Source organism: Sardina pilchardus, chromosome 1, assembly GCF_963854185.1.
Source record: "Sardina pilchardus chromosome 1, fSarPil1.1, whole genome shotgun sequence".
NCBI lineage: Eukaryota > Metazoa > Chordata > Actinopteri > Clupeiformes > Clupeidae > Sardina > Sardina pilchardus.
In genome coordinates this window covers 27,307,174-27,319,673 of record NC_084994.1, presented here as the reverse complement: position 1 = coordinate 27,319,673, position 12,500 = coordinate 27,307,174, and the positions used below count along the sequence as shown (strand labels likewise).

General features: G+C 42.8%; 2 protein-coding genes across 2 annotated transcripts in view; one reads left to right on the top strand and one right to left on the bottom strand.

The window, feature by feature from the left end:
- The window catches only part of ndufaf5 (NADH:ubiquinone oxidoreductase complex assembly factor 5), a 26,692-nt gene extending 24,227 nt beyond the window's left edge, over positions 1–2,465 (top strand). The window contains exons 9-12 of the mRNA XM_062540750.1: positions 172–232; positions 496–579; positions 1,014–1,096; positions 2,192–2,465. Of these exons, the coding sequence (XP_062396734.1) occupies positions 172–232; positions 496–579; positions 1,014–1,096; positions 2,192–2,278 (315 nt within the window). The 3' untranslated portion in view covers positions 2,279–2,465. The remainder of the gene's footprint in view (positions 1–171; positions 233–495; positions 580–1,013; positions 1,097–2,191) is intronic.
- A 1-nt stretch (position 2,466) lies between these two features.
- Positions 2,467–12,500, bottom strand: part of kif16ba (kinesin family member 16Ba) — a 44,368-nt gene continuing 34,334 nt past the window's right edge. Inside the window, exons 26-30 of the mRNA XM_062540763.1 lie at positions 11,901–11,951; positions 7,057–7,179; positions 5,716–5,805; positions 5,451–5,534; positions 2,467–4,469 (exon numbers count right to left, since the gene is read on the bottom strand). Of these exons, the coding sequence (XP_062396747.1) occupies positions 4,308–4,469; positions 5,451–5,534; positions 5,716–5,805; positions 7,057–7,179; positions 11,901–11,951 (510 nt within the window). The 3' untranslated portion in view covers positions 2,467–4,307. The remainder of the gene's footprint in view (positions 4,470–5,450; positions 5,535–5,715; positions 5,806–7,056; positions 7,180–11,900; positions 11,952–12,500) is intronic.

The window sequence follows — 12,500 nt, the reverse complement described above, 5'->3', positions numbered from 1 at the left end:
TGACTGCGCCGTTAACCAGTGGTCTGCAGCTCTGATGCAGTGCTGTTTTTAACCAGCGGACTGCAGTTCTGATGCAGCAGGTGACCCTCATAACCCATTACAATGTCCTCAGGCTGCTTCTTGTTGGAAAACGCTCAGAGAGTGTCCTCTGTGTTTTGTTTTATCTCGCAGGATATTGATGAAATTCAGGTCAACTACCCAGGGATGCTTGAGGTCATGAATGACTTGAAAGGTAAAGAGTTTAAATGACAAAAGCATGTTGTCTTATATTCAGATAAACATTTATATTTCAAATGTAATGTTTGTGGTGGTTGTCACTTTACTGAATGAATCATTGAGTAACTGGCACAGGAATTACAATGACAACTTGTAGATTACAAGTATTTAGTGTACATATATGTGTACATGTACAGCACTTTCAGATGAAGTTTGTTTAACATTTTGTAGTTATTTAAATATGTTTTAACACTGCTGGTCACTGTGTCTCTGTCTAAGGAATGGGGGAAAGCAACTGTTCCTGGAACAGGAAACCGATTCTCCACAGAGACACCCTGCTCGCAGCGGCAGCCATCTACAAGGGTGAGGAGGAGGAGGAGGTTGCCTGGCAACGCGATGTAAACACACATCGGCAGCGCGATTATATAAACACATTAGCGTTTCTATGGCGAGGGCCTGATCATTTCTTGATTGGTGGAGGATGAGGACACAGCACGCAGAGCTCAGAGTTGTGGTCGCATTAACGGCAGAGCTTTGTTGAAGTGCTCCGGCGTCGCCTCAGGGACGGCGTTTGCAATTGTAAATAGGTGACGGCGGCCCACTAGTGGCTCCGCATGTGACAGCGACATTATTCGGTAGCGAAGCCCATGAACCCACTGACTAAAGAAAGAGACCGTTTGCCCAGACGTCATGCTGAATATTTCCCGTAATTACACTTTTGATTGACCCCCTCCTTTTAAGGACAGCTGTATACTAATGATCCTTTGTGATGTCACCCCCCCCCCCCCCCCCTATAGAGATGTATGGCAATGAGGATGGCACGGTCCCGGCCACCTTTGAGGTTCTGCACATGATTGGCTGGAAGCCCCATGAGTCTCAGGTACCAACGAATCCTGTGTTACCCTCTACTCATCACTCTCAACCTCTCGCATGCTTTCCCCTCTCTCTTTTCCCTTCACGTCTATTGTACATTTAGTGTTATCAGTTGCCATCATATACACTGCCATCCCATGCAAAAAGCTAAGTCTTTGCAGCACATATTGCAGCCTATATTGACTTGAATTGCAACACAGAAATGATTTTGACCAAAAAGAAAAAAAGTTTGCCACCACCGCTTCCCTAGCTGTGACAAACTCTTAGTAACTTTCTGGTTACAAACGTGTCAGTAGTGGATAGTACACGCAAGACAAACTCCCTCAGCTCACAGCTTCTTATGCTCATGTTCCTGAACCGAGGCCGGATAAATCCCCGTAGGGTTTTCCATACTGACAAAAGTATGTGTGGGATGGTGCTGTTGGACTCTGAGGTCAACTTATCTGTAAGCTCTGATGTGTTGGGGATTGTTGCCCAAGGCTATGGGTAGAAGAAGCCCAATGAATATTTTACAGCTGGTGCTCTGAGGAGTTTTAGAGTTACACAGACCCGCTTGTGAATGGAAAGGGGGGTGTTCAGGGTATGCATCATTCATGTGTGCATGCCTAGTGTATCGAATGCTAACGGATGTTTCTAGATATCGGCAAACATGGAATACACACTTGGAGCCCTGCAGAATAAACAAGCTATAGCTGTTTTTTCCTCTGCTTTACCCGAACTGTTCTTAAAATCTTAATGTACTGTATATGCAGTTTTTAAAGGGACACTTCACCAATTAGCATTAAGCTTTGTATCTTTAGAATCATCATTTTACATCATTGAAAGCAGGAAGTCCTATTCATGGGTTTCATTGAAATCCGTATTTCTCCCATCTCAAGGCAAACTGAGGTAATGATGCATGACCATTCAAAAACATGACTGGTTTTCTAAAGATATAAAGCTTAATGTTAATCGGTGAAGTGTCCCTTTAAATCCCACATGTTGTGTTTTCGTTGTACTGGTGTCTGATGTCTGGGCGTGTTTATTGTGTGTGTGTGTGTGCGTGTGTGTGCGTGTGTGTGCGTGTGTGTGCGTGTGTGTGTGCGTGTGTGTGTGTTCACAGGCCAAGCCAGCACAGAGGGGGTCAGCCAACGTCTCCTTTGCAGACCTGTCCAAGATCGGCAAAACGCCACCGGACCAAAAATCATAGTCTGTGTGAGTGTGTGTGTGTCTGTATGTGTGTGTGTGTGTGCGTGTGTATAGTAGTAAGGTACTTTTTCTGTACTTTGTTGGTAAAGAGACCACGCAGGCTGAAGTGAATTCAATGAAATATTAGTCTAAATCTGTACACTTGTAAAGAAATTCAAAATGTCAATAAATGATCTATAGTAGTCCAAGTGACCAGTATGTCCTTTTTTTTAATGAAACTACTATGATTTAACAACAGATGTACAAATACAATGTTGCTGTTGTGAAAATCCATTAGTTAAGCAAACCATTATGTACAACCAATGAATAAAATATACATGTTTTACCCAAAGTAGTATTAAACAATGACAGAAAAAAAAACAAGTAAATGGAACTATTCATCACTAATGCTTAACCTTAACATAACACAAAAATGAATGTACAAACCTGAATGAATAAACTTAAGCTATCACACAGGTAACAAATCTCCATTAAAATGAAAAGAAATGAAGAAAGTGCTTAGAAAGTACAGTCCCTTTACACCCATCAACGTTGTGGTTTCATGCAGTTCGTTATACAAACCGAATACAGTTATGTATTCCTGTTCAAAATATACATTCTATGAGAGTATGTATGGCTTCTATTTGTGTGTTGGCTAAGTGCTACGTGGCTGTACAGGCAATGTTTAACTAATCTTTTAAGGTAAAACATTCGTATGTGCGTATACATTTGGTGAAACGCGACTAAAGTCGTCTTGTGAAATAAACAAACAAAACAATAACCTTACAAAACTAGCATTTAGGCTTATAGTATCTGCCCATTTACCTATGTAAGCTCTTGTTACAGTAGAATTAAAAATATGTAGCTACAGTACGTTTCCGTGTCTTAATAGTAGTTGCCCACGGATGGTGACTTTTTAAAGTTCATGCTTTGGAAGACCGAAGTAAACCCGCGTGTGTCACAAGAACACCAAATCGACGCAACGTCGATTAATTTGCGATGAAGTGATGTGTTTAATAAAGGCTATTACTGGTCGTCTAGCAATGTATTTATTACTTGTGTCGTCTCACGATCCATGCAACACAGTAAATGTGGCGTCCATTGGATACTATGGAGACGATTACCCAGCAAAGGAATTGTATTACTGATACATTTGAGCCGATGGGAAGGTTTTAAACAAATGGTCGTGCTTTGCTGTGGAGTGGAATGTCCTGATCAAACAGCATCATCTGATGGTTTGGAAGTACTTTGTTATACACTGACAACTATTATTGCACCACGTCAAGTATTTTGCAGACCAGGCAAGGATGCTATAGGCTAGATCTTGTGTTTTCTGTTCTGCCACAGCCATGATTCGATTTTAGAATAAGCAGCAACTGGTTTCTGAGAATAGAACTGTGACACATGATGATCATGAAAGTCATAAGGGTTGTTATATAAAGCATAGAGTTCTTCTACAAGTCGTCCAGTATTGGCCTCTGGTTTGGGTGGGAGTTGGGATCAGTGGAGCATTTCAGCCACTGTAGTGGTCCTTCTCCGCGGTCCTTTTGGTCTTCGCTCTGGCACTTAGAAGCTTCGACCCTAAAGAGGAGTCAGAGGAGTGTGTCTTCTTCCATCGTGATCTCTGACCGAAACTTTGCTTTAGGGTTAGTGTTTTTTTTTTTAAAGCCACTCTTTCAATTAAGTGAAAAATCAAAATGGGGCACTTTTTTTACCATTTGGCTCTCCTTTTTGTCTCACCTGAACCGGAGCTTTACCTAACTCTTTTGCGGTTATTGAGGCAAATGCGTCGATCGATGCTGATAAACTCCAGCAAGTGGCTTGGGGTGGTGAGAGTTGATGCAGAGGTGTCACCCTGCTACCGGAGGAAGGCACGACGTTGATTCTTCTACCTCTTTGCTCCTCTCCTCTCCTCTCCTCTCCTCTCCTCTCCTTCTCTGATCCTCCCTTCTCTTCGCGTTCTCTGTTCCCGGTTCCGAGTCTCTGTCTGGGTTCTATCTCTCTCTCTCTCTCTCTGTCTCCCCCTGGTGGTGCCCGTCGTCTGGGGCAGGTCAGCCGGTGCCGTGGCTGCTGTAGTCGAAGACGCCCTTCTTGAAGAAGGGGGAGATGTCGCAGACGGCGTGCTTGGACAGGTGTGCCCCGCCCTCCTGAGTCTTCAGCGGGGACGAGGACGACGGAGACATCATGACCCGGAAGAAGTTCCTCAGGTAGCGCTGAGGACAAGGGGACAGGGGGAGCGTAGGAGGGAGGACGGACAGAGAGAAAGAGAGAGGGAGAGGGAGAGAGAGATAGAGAGAGTGTATGTGTGTGAGATTGAGTGTGAGAGATGGAGTGTGTGTGTGTGTGTGTGAGTGAGAGTGAGTGAGTGAGAGTGTGAGAGACAAAGTGTGTGTGTGTGAGAGAGAGAGAGAGATGGAGCGAGAAAGGAACAGGGAGACACAGGGGAGTAAAGAGGAAGAGGTAGAAAGATTGAAATTGAGAAAAAAAAATTAGTCTGGGAGAAGGAGAAATTCGAACAGACAAGACACCTCATCAGACATCGCAATAAAATGAGAGAGAGAGAAGGGGGGGGGGGGGGGGGGGTATAATGGGTGAAATGGGTATAAAGCCGCAAGGGTGCCACTGCACCACTAGGAAAATAAATTGGGTATGTGTTCCCGGAGGAAAATAAGACAGACCAATTGTAATAAGACAGGAACAAATAAAGTTAAAAAATAAAACATGATTGCACCAAAGATTGATATTATACCTTCTCCATTTCTTGAAGGCTTTCTCAATTTCTTCATACCTCTAAAAGGTTCCTGTATCTGAACACACCTTTAAAAGGTTCCTGCATCTGAACATACCTCTAAAAGGTTCCTGTATCTGAACACACCTTTAAAAGGTTCCTGCATCTGAACATACCTCTAAATGGTTCCTGCATCTGAACATACCTCTAAAAGGTTCCTGCATCTGAACATACCTCTAAATGGTTCTTGTATCTCAACATACCTCTAAATGGTTCTTGTATCTGAACATACCACTAAAAGGTTTCTGTATCTGAACATACCTCTAAATGGTTCTTGTATCTGAACATACCACTAAAAGGTTTCTGTATCTGAACATACCTCTAAATGGTTCTTGTATCTGAACATACCACTAAAACGTTCCTGTATCTGAACATACCTCTAAAAGGTTCCTGCATCTGAACATACCTCTAAATGGTTCCGTCTCTCCGACACCATCCTTTCATCGCGGTTCCCAAAGAGCTTTTTAGGGGGGAACTCCAGACCGCCCAGCTGTGCAGCAGAAATAATGACAAATGACCTTAGGAACCACACCACAGTCACCCATAGTATGTACTGTATATTATTATAGCATTTACATTCAAATATTTGTAAGAGCTTGCATACAATGTATGACAGATTGAGCTTACATACAATGTATGACAGATTTTTCCAAGACTTATCAAGTCCTCACCTCTGGATATTTCATCTTGAGGGATTTGTGCATCTCACGGAACCGGCTGTAACGCCTGAACACCGTCCACGATTCGTCCAGCACCGTTATCTGCTCATGAAGAAGGCAGTTTGAACTCTCTTTCACACAAATCACCTCCTTGGTTCAAGAATTGTGAAACCCAGGCATGATGGGTTCATTTTAGAGACATTTTTAAGATAAGGATATAAATGTATACATCCAAGGACCAGTCCAGGGTGATCACAAAAATAATTGTACGGTTTGTTATAAAGTAATTTCCAATTATGTTGTATATTGTTTATAGTCATCTTCAGTGTTTTTTTTTCTTATTATTATTGTCTTAATGCCCGTTCACACCAAGAACGATAGCGATAACTATAAACAAATATCGCTCTCGTTAATATGAATGACAACGTTCACACATAAACTATAACGATAACGACATGAAGAACGATATCGTTGTTGATCACTGTCAGAGCGATTTTGAGAATGCTAAAAAGCTAACAGCCAATCAGAACCCATAATATTCTAGCCATCACATTCATTAACACGAGGAGAGACTTTTCTTATCGTTGGCCAGTGTGGACACTTTTATCGTTATGGTTATAGTTATCGTTATCGTTCTTTGTGTGAATGGCCCTTTATTCAGTTATACATTTTTGTTGTTGTTATTGTTGTTGTTGTTGTTGTTAATCAATTGCACAAATGCACAAATGTTTCAACCATCTCAGTTCAAGTGTCCGTCTTGGCCATGGACGGGCCCAATACATGCCATGGCTGCTACTGGAACAACTACTGTGTATCTGGAGAACATCTCTGAAAATCATCAACACTCAAAGGTGTTGCCGTGACCTTTTACTCTGAACTCACAGCGCTCACACCGGGTTTAAGGTGGTAGCATAGTGCCCAAGGAGCCGGGCTAGCAAGCAGCAGCCAGACAATTTGAGGATTCAATTTCCGAGTCGCCACCGTTCTGCCCTTGAGCTGGGCACTTGCCCCAGAGTTGCTCTGGGTAAACTGGCCTTTGTAAGAATTGGCATATAAGTCGCTTTGGAGAAGTCCGTTAGTTCGTTTAATGTTGACGGTGCTCTAACCTTTACTCCGAACTCAAAGTGCTCACGGTGGGTTTGAAGACATTTATTTCCAACTCATGGTGCATGATTTCAAAATCTCTGTCTGGGTTCTGTCTGGTTCTCTCTCTCCCTCTCTCTGTCTCTCTCCCTCTCTCTCTCTCTCTCTCTTTCTCTCTTTCTCCCTCTCTCTCTCTCTTTCTCTCTCCTGACCTTTATCCTTCGAACCCAAAGTGCTCCAGGTGTTGTCTAAGGGTGGCCATGCACTGACCTTTACTTCGAACTCAAAGTGCTCATCCTTGCCCTGTCCGCGCAGCACATAGCGCGGGATGCTGATCTTCACGGGGTCCTTGAGGCTCTCCGGGGACGGACCGAGAGGAACCGACACCAGGCGCTGGGGAGGGAACCACGTGATGGAGGGAAGAGAAAGAGAAAGAGAAAGAGAGAGGGAAGGAGGGATAGCATATCAAAGAGAGAAATAAGAATGAGAGCGAGAGAGAGGGAAGGAGGGATCGTGTAGGAAAGAGGGGAGAAAGATCAAGACATTGAGGGGAAGAGAGAAAATGAGGTGAAGAGCAGAAAGGGGGAAAAGGAGAGATGAAAAGGGGAAGAGATAGGGAGAGCGAGAGAAGGAGAAGGAGAGAGAGAGGGAGAAGAGACAGTGTAGCAAAGAGTAGCATTGAGGAAGGATGGAGAGAGTGAGAGATGAAGAGCAGGAGTGAGAGAGGCAAATTGAGTGAGAATGTATGAGAGAAAGAGAAAGGGAATAAAATGAGAGAGAGAAAGAGAAAGGGAATAAAATGAGAGAGAGAAAGAGAAAGGGAATAAAATGAGAGAGAGAGAGAGAGAGAGAGAGAGAGAGAGAGATGCAGGGAATATAGTAGAGTGATGAAGAAAAATATGATGAAGTTGTTAGGTATTTGAATTGATTGCCTGTTGTTTTGTGTTAGCATGCACAACATTTGTAACACTGAATTACTCAGTTTTTTTCCCCAATTATTGATACATTTCATTTGTTAATTAAGACAGAATTAATCGTATGGGGCGGCTTTCCAAAGAAAACAACATGACAAGCTGTCTCTCCACAGGGAGACATTACAGGAGCCAAGGGTGTACAGTAGGATAAGCAACTCATTTGATTACCATGCTTAGAAAAAAACAAGTCTTTATTTAATCTTTAGAAACAATCTCAATTTCCTTTTTATCATTATTGCACAGCTTATCCACAATGGGGAGATACAATGGCCCATTACACATGTCAGTGCCAGTGGATTATTGCATACATTCATCTAACCAAGCAATGAAATAAGACACACAAAAATACAATTCACAAAAACAACAAACACACATAGACAGCAGCAACATTTGTAACAGAATTTACCTCACAAACAGTCTCACAAACATAAACAATGGGGATATAATTAATAAACTTAAAACCCGTATCAACTTTGAAAATATAAGTACTAAACACAGTGTATTCCGAACATATACAGTTACAACTTTAATCATATTCCAACGATCTTCCCTATTAAACTGACACCAGAAAGTTAGCAGCATATTTGGTGAAAAAATCAACAATTAATGTCCATAAAAAGATCAATTGAAAGAGATCTGACTGATTTAAAAATATGTAAACATGTTTTCTTTAAAAAAAATCATCCTGGTATAATCTCCCAAAAGATCATGAAACATTACTTCCCCAACATGTAAAACATAAGGGGCAACCATGTTGCCTGGATACAGAAGTCTCCCTGTGAATACTAGGAAGTACTGCCAACTGGCACCACTAACCAACCAGTGCATAGCGGAGAGAACTACAAGGAAATCAGCCACAATTATTTTTTTTTTAAAATAGAGTTGTGCAACCTGTTCTGATTTATGGTTCTTCATTTTACTCACATTTAGTCATCAAACATAATCTGATGACGTACTTTGACAAACACCAATGGATCTCATGTAGTTCCTGTGGCCTGTAGCTTTTCACATTTGTTTCTCTGAGGTAGATCCGACACTAGACTAAACACAGAGGTAATTGACTAGGTTTGCAGCATTCGTACCACAAGCAAACGCCAAGTTCCAAACATCAGGTAAACACTCTTTTGGGGATCGTTTTCCTTTGTGGCGTGTCTTGCTGCCATCACTACACTGGGCCTTGAAAACGATCTCAATCTTGACACATCCTTCGCATTCCTTAACAACAAGACACTTTACTTCAGAACGCCTGCGCAGCTTGGGAACCTCAAACTGTGGGCGACTCGGAACGGCGGTGGAGAACCGCGGCACAGGGTAGAACACGGCATCTTCGTGAATCACGCCGAGATGAGTGTCCGTTAGCACAAACTGAGCCAGAGGATCAGGGGGCAAATGAGAGTTCGGGATTAGTGGAGTACCGACCTGCCAGCCCCGCTCAACTCTCACACTGGTGTAGGTGAGCAGTTGCACGTTGGCTAGCGAAGGTCTCGGAGAGTCCATGTTCCCGTGCAAGACGTAAACCAAATCAGCTAGGACCCTTTTGAATCTGGTGCTGACTTTGACGCCGTTATCGAGAACAAGGTCAGGAATCTGGGAGGCCCAGTCCAGAGAAAGACGTGCGAGGTCACTGTTGAGAATGGGGTGGCTTAACACACGTTTCTCTTCAGCCACAACGGGATCCAGTGTCTCCAGCAGAGCCATGCATAACTCCTGGGTGAGTACTTGGCTGTGGGTGAGGACCACCAAGGTGGCGTCGTCTGCATTTCCCAAGATTCTCACATGCTCACCACCTAGTCCAACCTGGATCTCCGTGATTTTCTGCAGTCGGAGCCTACGGAGGACTGTCAAGGCTTGATCTTCGGGTCTGGTGCCATCGCCACTGACGACTGCGTAGATGACCTCCTCAAACAGAAGCAGGACTCCAGTCTGCGGTGTGGGCTGTTCGCTACTAGCAAGCCTGAGCCAAAATACTCCTCGAAGTGTGTGGGTAAGTGTTTTGAGCTCAGGGACAAAGCTGCTTAAACGGTCAAACATTTCCTCCAATGGCAAGGACTGCAAGTCCAAAAGACAGGTCGGAAACTGCCCAAGCTTCTGGCAGAAAACCTTAGCATTAGTGTTGTAGAACTTTACAGAACCCTCTAAAGATCCGGATACATTCTGGGGCTCCTGGAGACAGACTGTTGGACCACTGACATCATAATGTAGCTCATCATATGGTTCATCCCTGAAATGCACGTTTTTCTTTGGCTTGGGCAGTGTGCTTGTAACAACTTCCACTGGATTTGTTTTCTGCATGAATGGTAGCTGTTTTTTCAAATGTGTGTTTAGGCTTTGGTAGAAGCCTTTAAAGGCCTGTGTGTCTCTGTTTCGAACTTGGCGAATCACGTCTTTCGTTGTCTCGAGGTAGCGACCAGCCTCCCCACAAACCCCTGACAACCTTCCTGATAGGTAGCCAAAGAGATATCCGTGCTCATTTTTGAAAACCTGAGAGAGTACGCCCTTCTTGGATTCTTTAAGGTGATCTTTTGGGTGTGCCTTATCACTTGCTGGGATTTCAAATATGTTGCTACCCAGCTTATCTTTGACATCTGCACAACTGGGTTCTTCAGTTTCATTCTTCAGTTGGGTTCTTGTGTCCTTCAACTGGGCAGTTTCCTTCATTTCATCACCAACGTCTAAGGACTTTGGAGAGAATATCTTGAGGTCTCCAAGAGATCTTAGGTAACACTCGATGTTGTTGGCCTTGTTGAGCTGTCGAGAGGACTTCTTTTCATCTGAAATGCACAGATCCATGTAGTAATCTGTGGGACCAGAGCTGTTCCTGGTAGTTTTCCAGTTGTTGTTTCTCATTTTTGGAGATCTGCTCCCATTCGTCTTAATTGCTTTCCTGTTGTTCAACTCTTCCCCAAGCTCTTCCTTCAACTCTTCCCCCAAAACCCCAAAAGGCTCTGGTTCTTGTGCACTCTCAAAGACGTCAGACTGCTTCAGCTCGGCTTTACATCTATTAGTCTTCGATTCTGGATCAGCGAGGAGGCCAACGATCAGAGATGCCAACTGGGACCTCAGGTGGGTCTGTAGGAAGATGGTGGGAGTCTCTCACAAATAGATAAAACAATCAAAGCCAGTGGCAAGTGTCCATTGCACCCCCCATGATTAGACTCTTTTGTGATTTCCCCTCCACCAGTGCAAATGACACATGTCCAAACAAACACAATTGGCCAGTGTGCTGAACAGTGGGTCCAGTTGCAGAGGTTAGTCAAGTTAGCAAATTAATACTTTATGTAAGGGATAATCAACGACGCGCCGTGCGTTTACAGGAAAATAATGCACGTTCGAAGTGGTAATAAGGACTTTACACTTCGATAAGTGCATTATTTTCCTATAAACGCACGGCGCGGAGTTGATTATCCCGCTTATACCACTGCTACTATCGCTTTCGTTTATATTGCCGCTGTCTTAGATACAACGTTGTTGTTTTTACCGTTACATTGACATTGGCGAATTGATATTCAAGTGTAATAAGCCCAAAAGTAGGGAACTACTTCATAGCCGTGCGGTATATAGAAAAATAATGCACGTTCCAAACAGCGCATCACAATAGGAAATTTGACCAAGCAGTGGTATAAAGTTTTATAATCACCAAGTTGATCCATCATATTAGCACCCACAAATTAAGTGGTGGTACCGCCATTCCAGGCCATATACAAGTTTATAATCTATGAATTAAACTAAAAAAAAAACATGAAAATCTGTAATTTTCAACATAGATTTATGCCACTCTTTCCTGCACCAATTTGTTTTTGCTGTTAGTAAAAAGGAATTGGGTCTTCAAGTCTTTAAGGAATATTAAGCTAACTTTCTTTCATTTAAACAAAACTTGCATAATTTCAATGTACTTCACCTGAGGTCTTTTTATTTCATTTATTTTTTTTGTTTGACATTTTTTAGGTTTGAGTTCAAAACCCATTATATCATCATGATACCCAAAGTGTTATCTAGTGACATTCTTGTTTATAGCCACGAGAACCACAATTAGAACGGGTTCTATTCATATCCACTACGTTCTGAGAGTTAAGGACAACGGAACAAAGGAACAAAAAAGGGTCAAAAACAAATTAACAATGAATGAATGAGTCAACATACCTCATACTTTAGTCTTCTGGGATCAACTTTGTTGTTTAACTTCTCGTCATCCTGCGATAACAAAAAACAAATATCATCTCTCAAGGGATCAGTACAATCCAAAAACTCAAGCCAGGTTTCAAAAGACTTAACAATCACTATCAGGGCGAGCAAGATTATTTTCAAAGCATTTTCAAAAGCAAGCATGATTCAAAACATCAAAAAAAAGCATCCAATATCATTTCATGGCAGATCAAAAAGAGTTGAGTAACCAAACCAAACAACCATTTCAGAGATACAATATGATCTTTTGATGTGCTTAAGAGGAGAGGACAGAAACAGACAAAAGGGTGTGTGGGGTGTGTGTGTGTGTGGGGGGGGGGGGGGGGGGGGGGCATCACCCCTGAGCCAGGCATCATTTTTACTCTATATAAGGAACTGAATGATTTTTATGATAGAGATTACATAGCTAATCCAATGGTAATGCAGGAAAACGAGAGCTAGAGACAGAGAGGGTGAGAAAGAGATGGGGGGGGTGAGAAGGAGAAAGAGAGGGGTGAGGAGGGGTTGGGTGATCTTAGAATTGGCATGGTAACGGTAATTCCATGGCATGGTAATTCC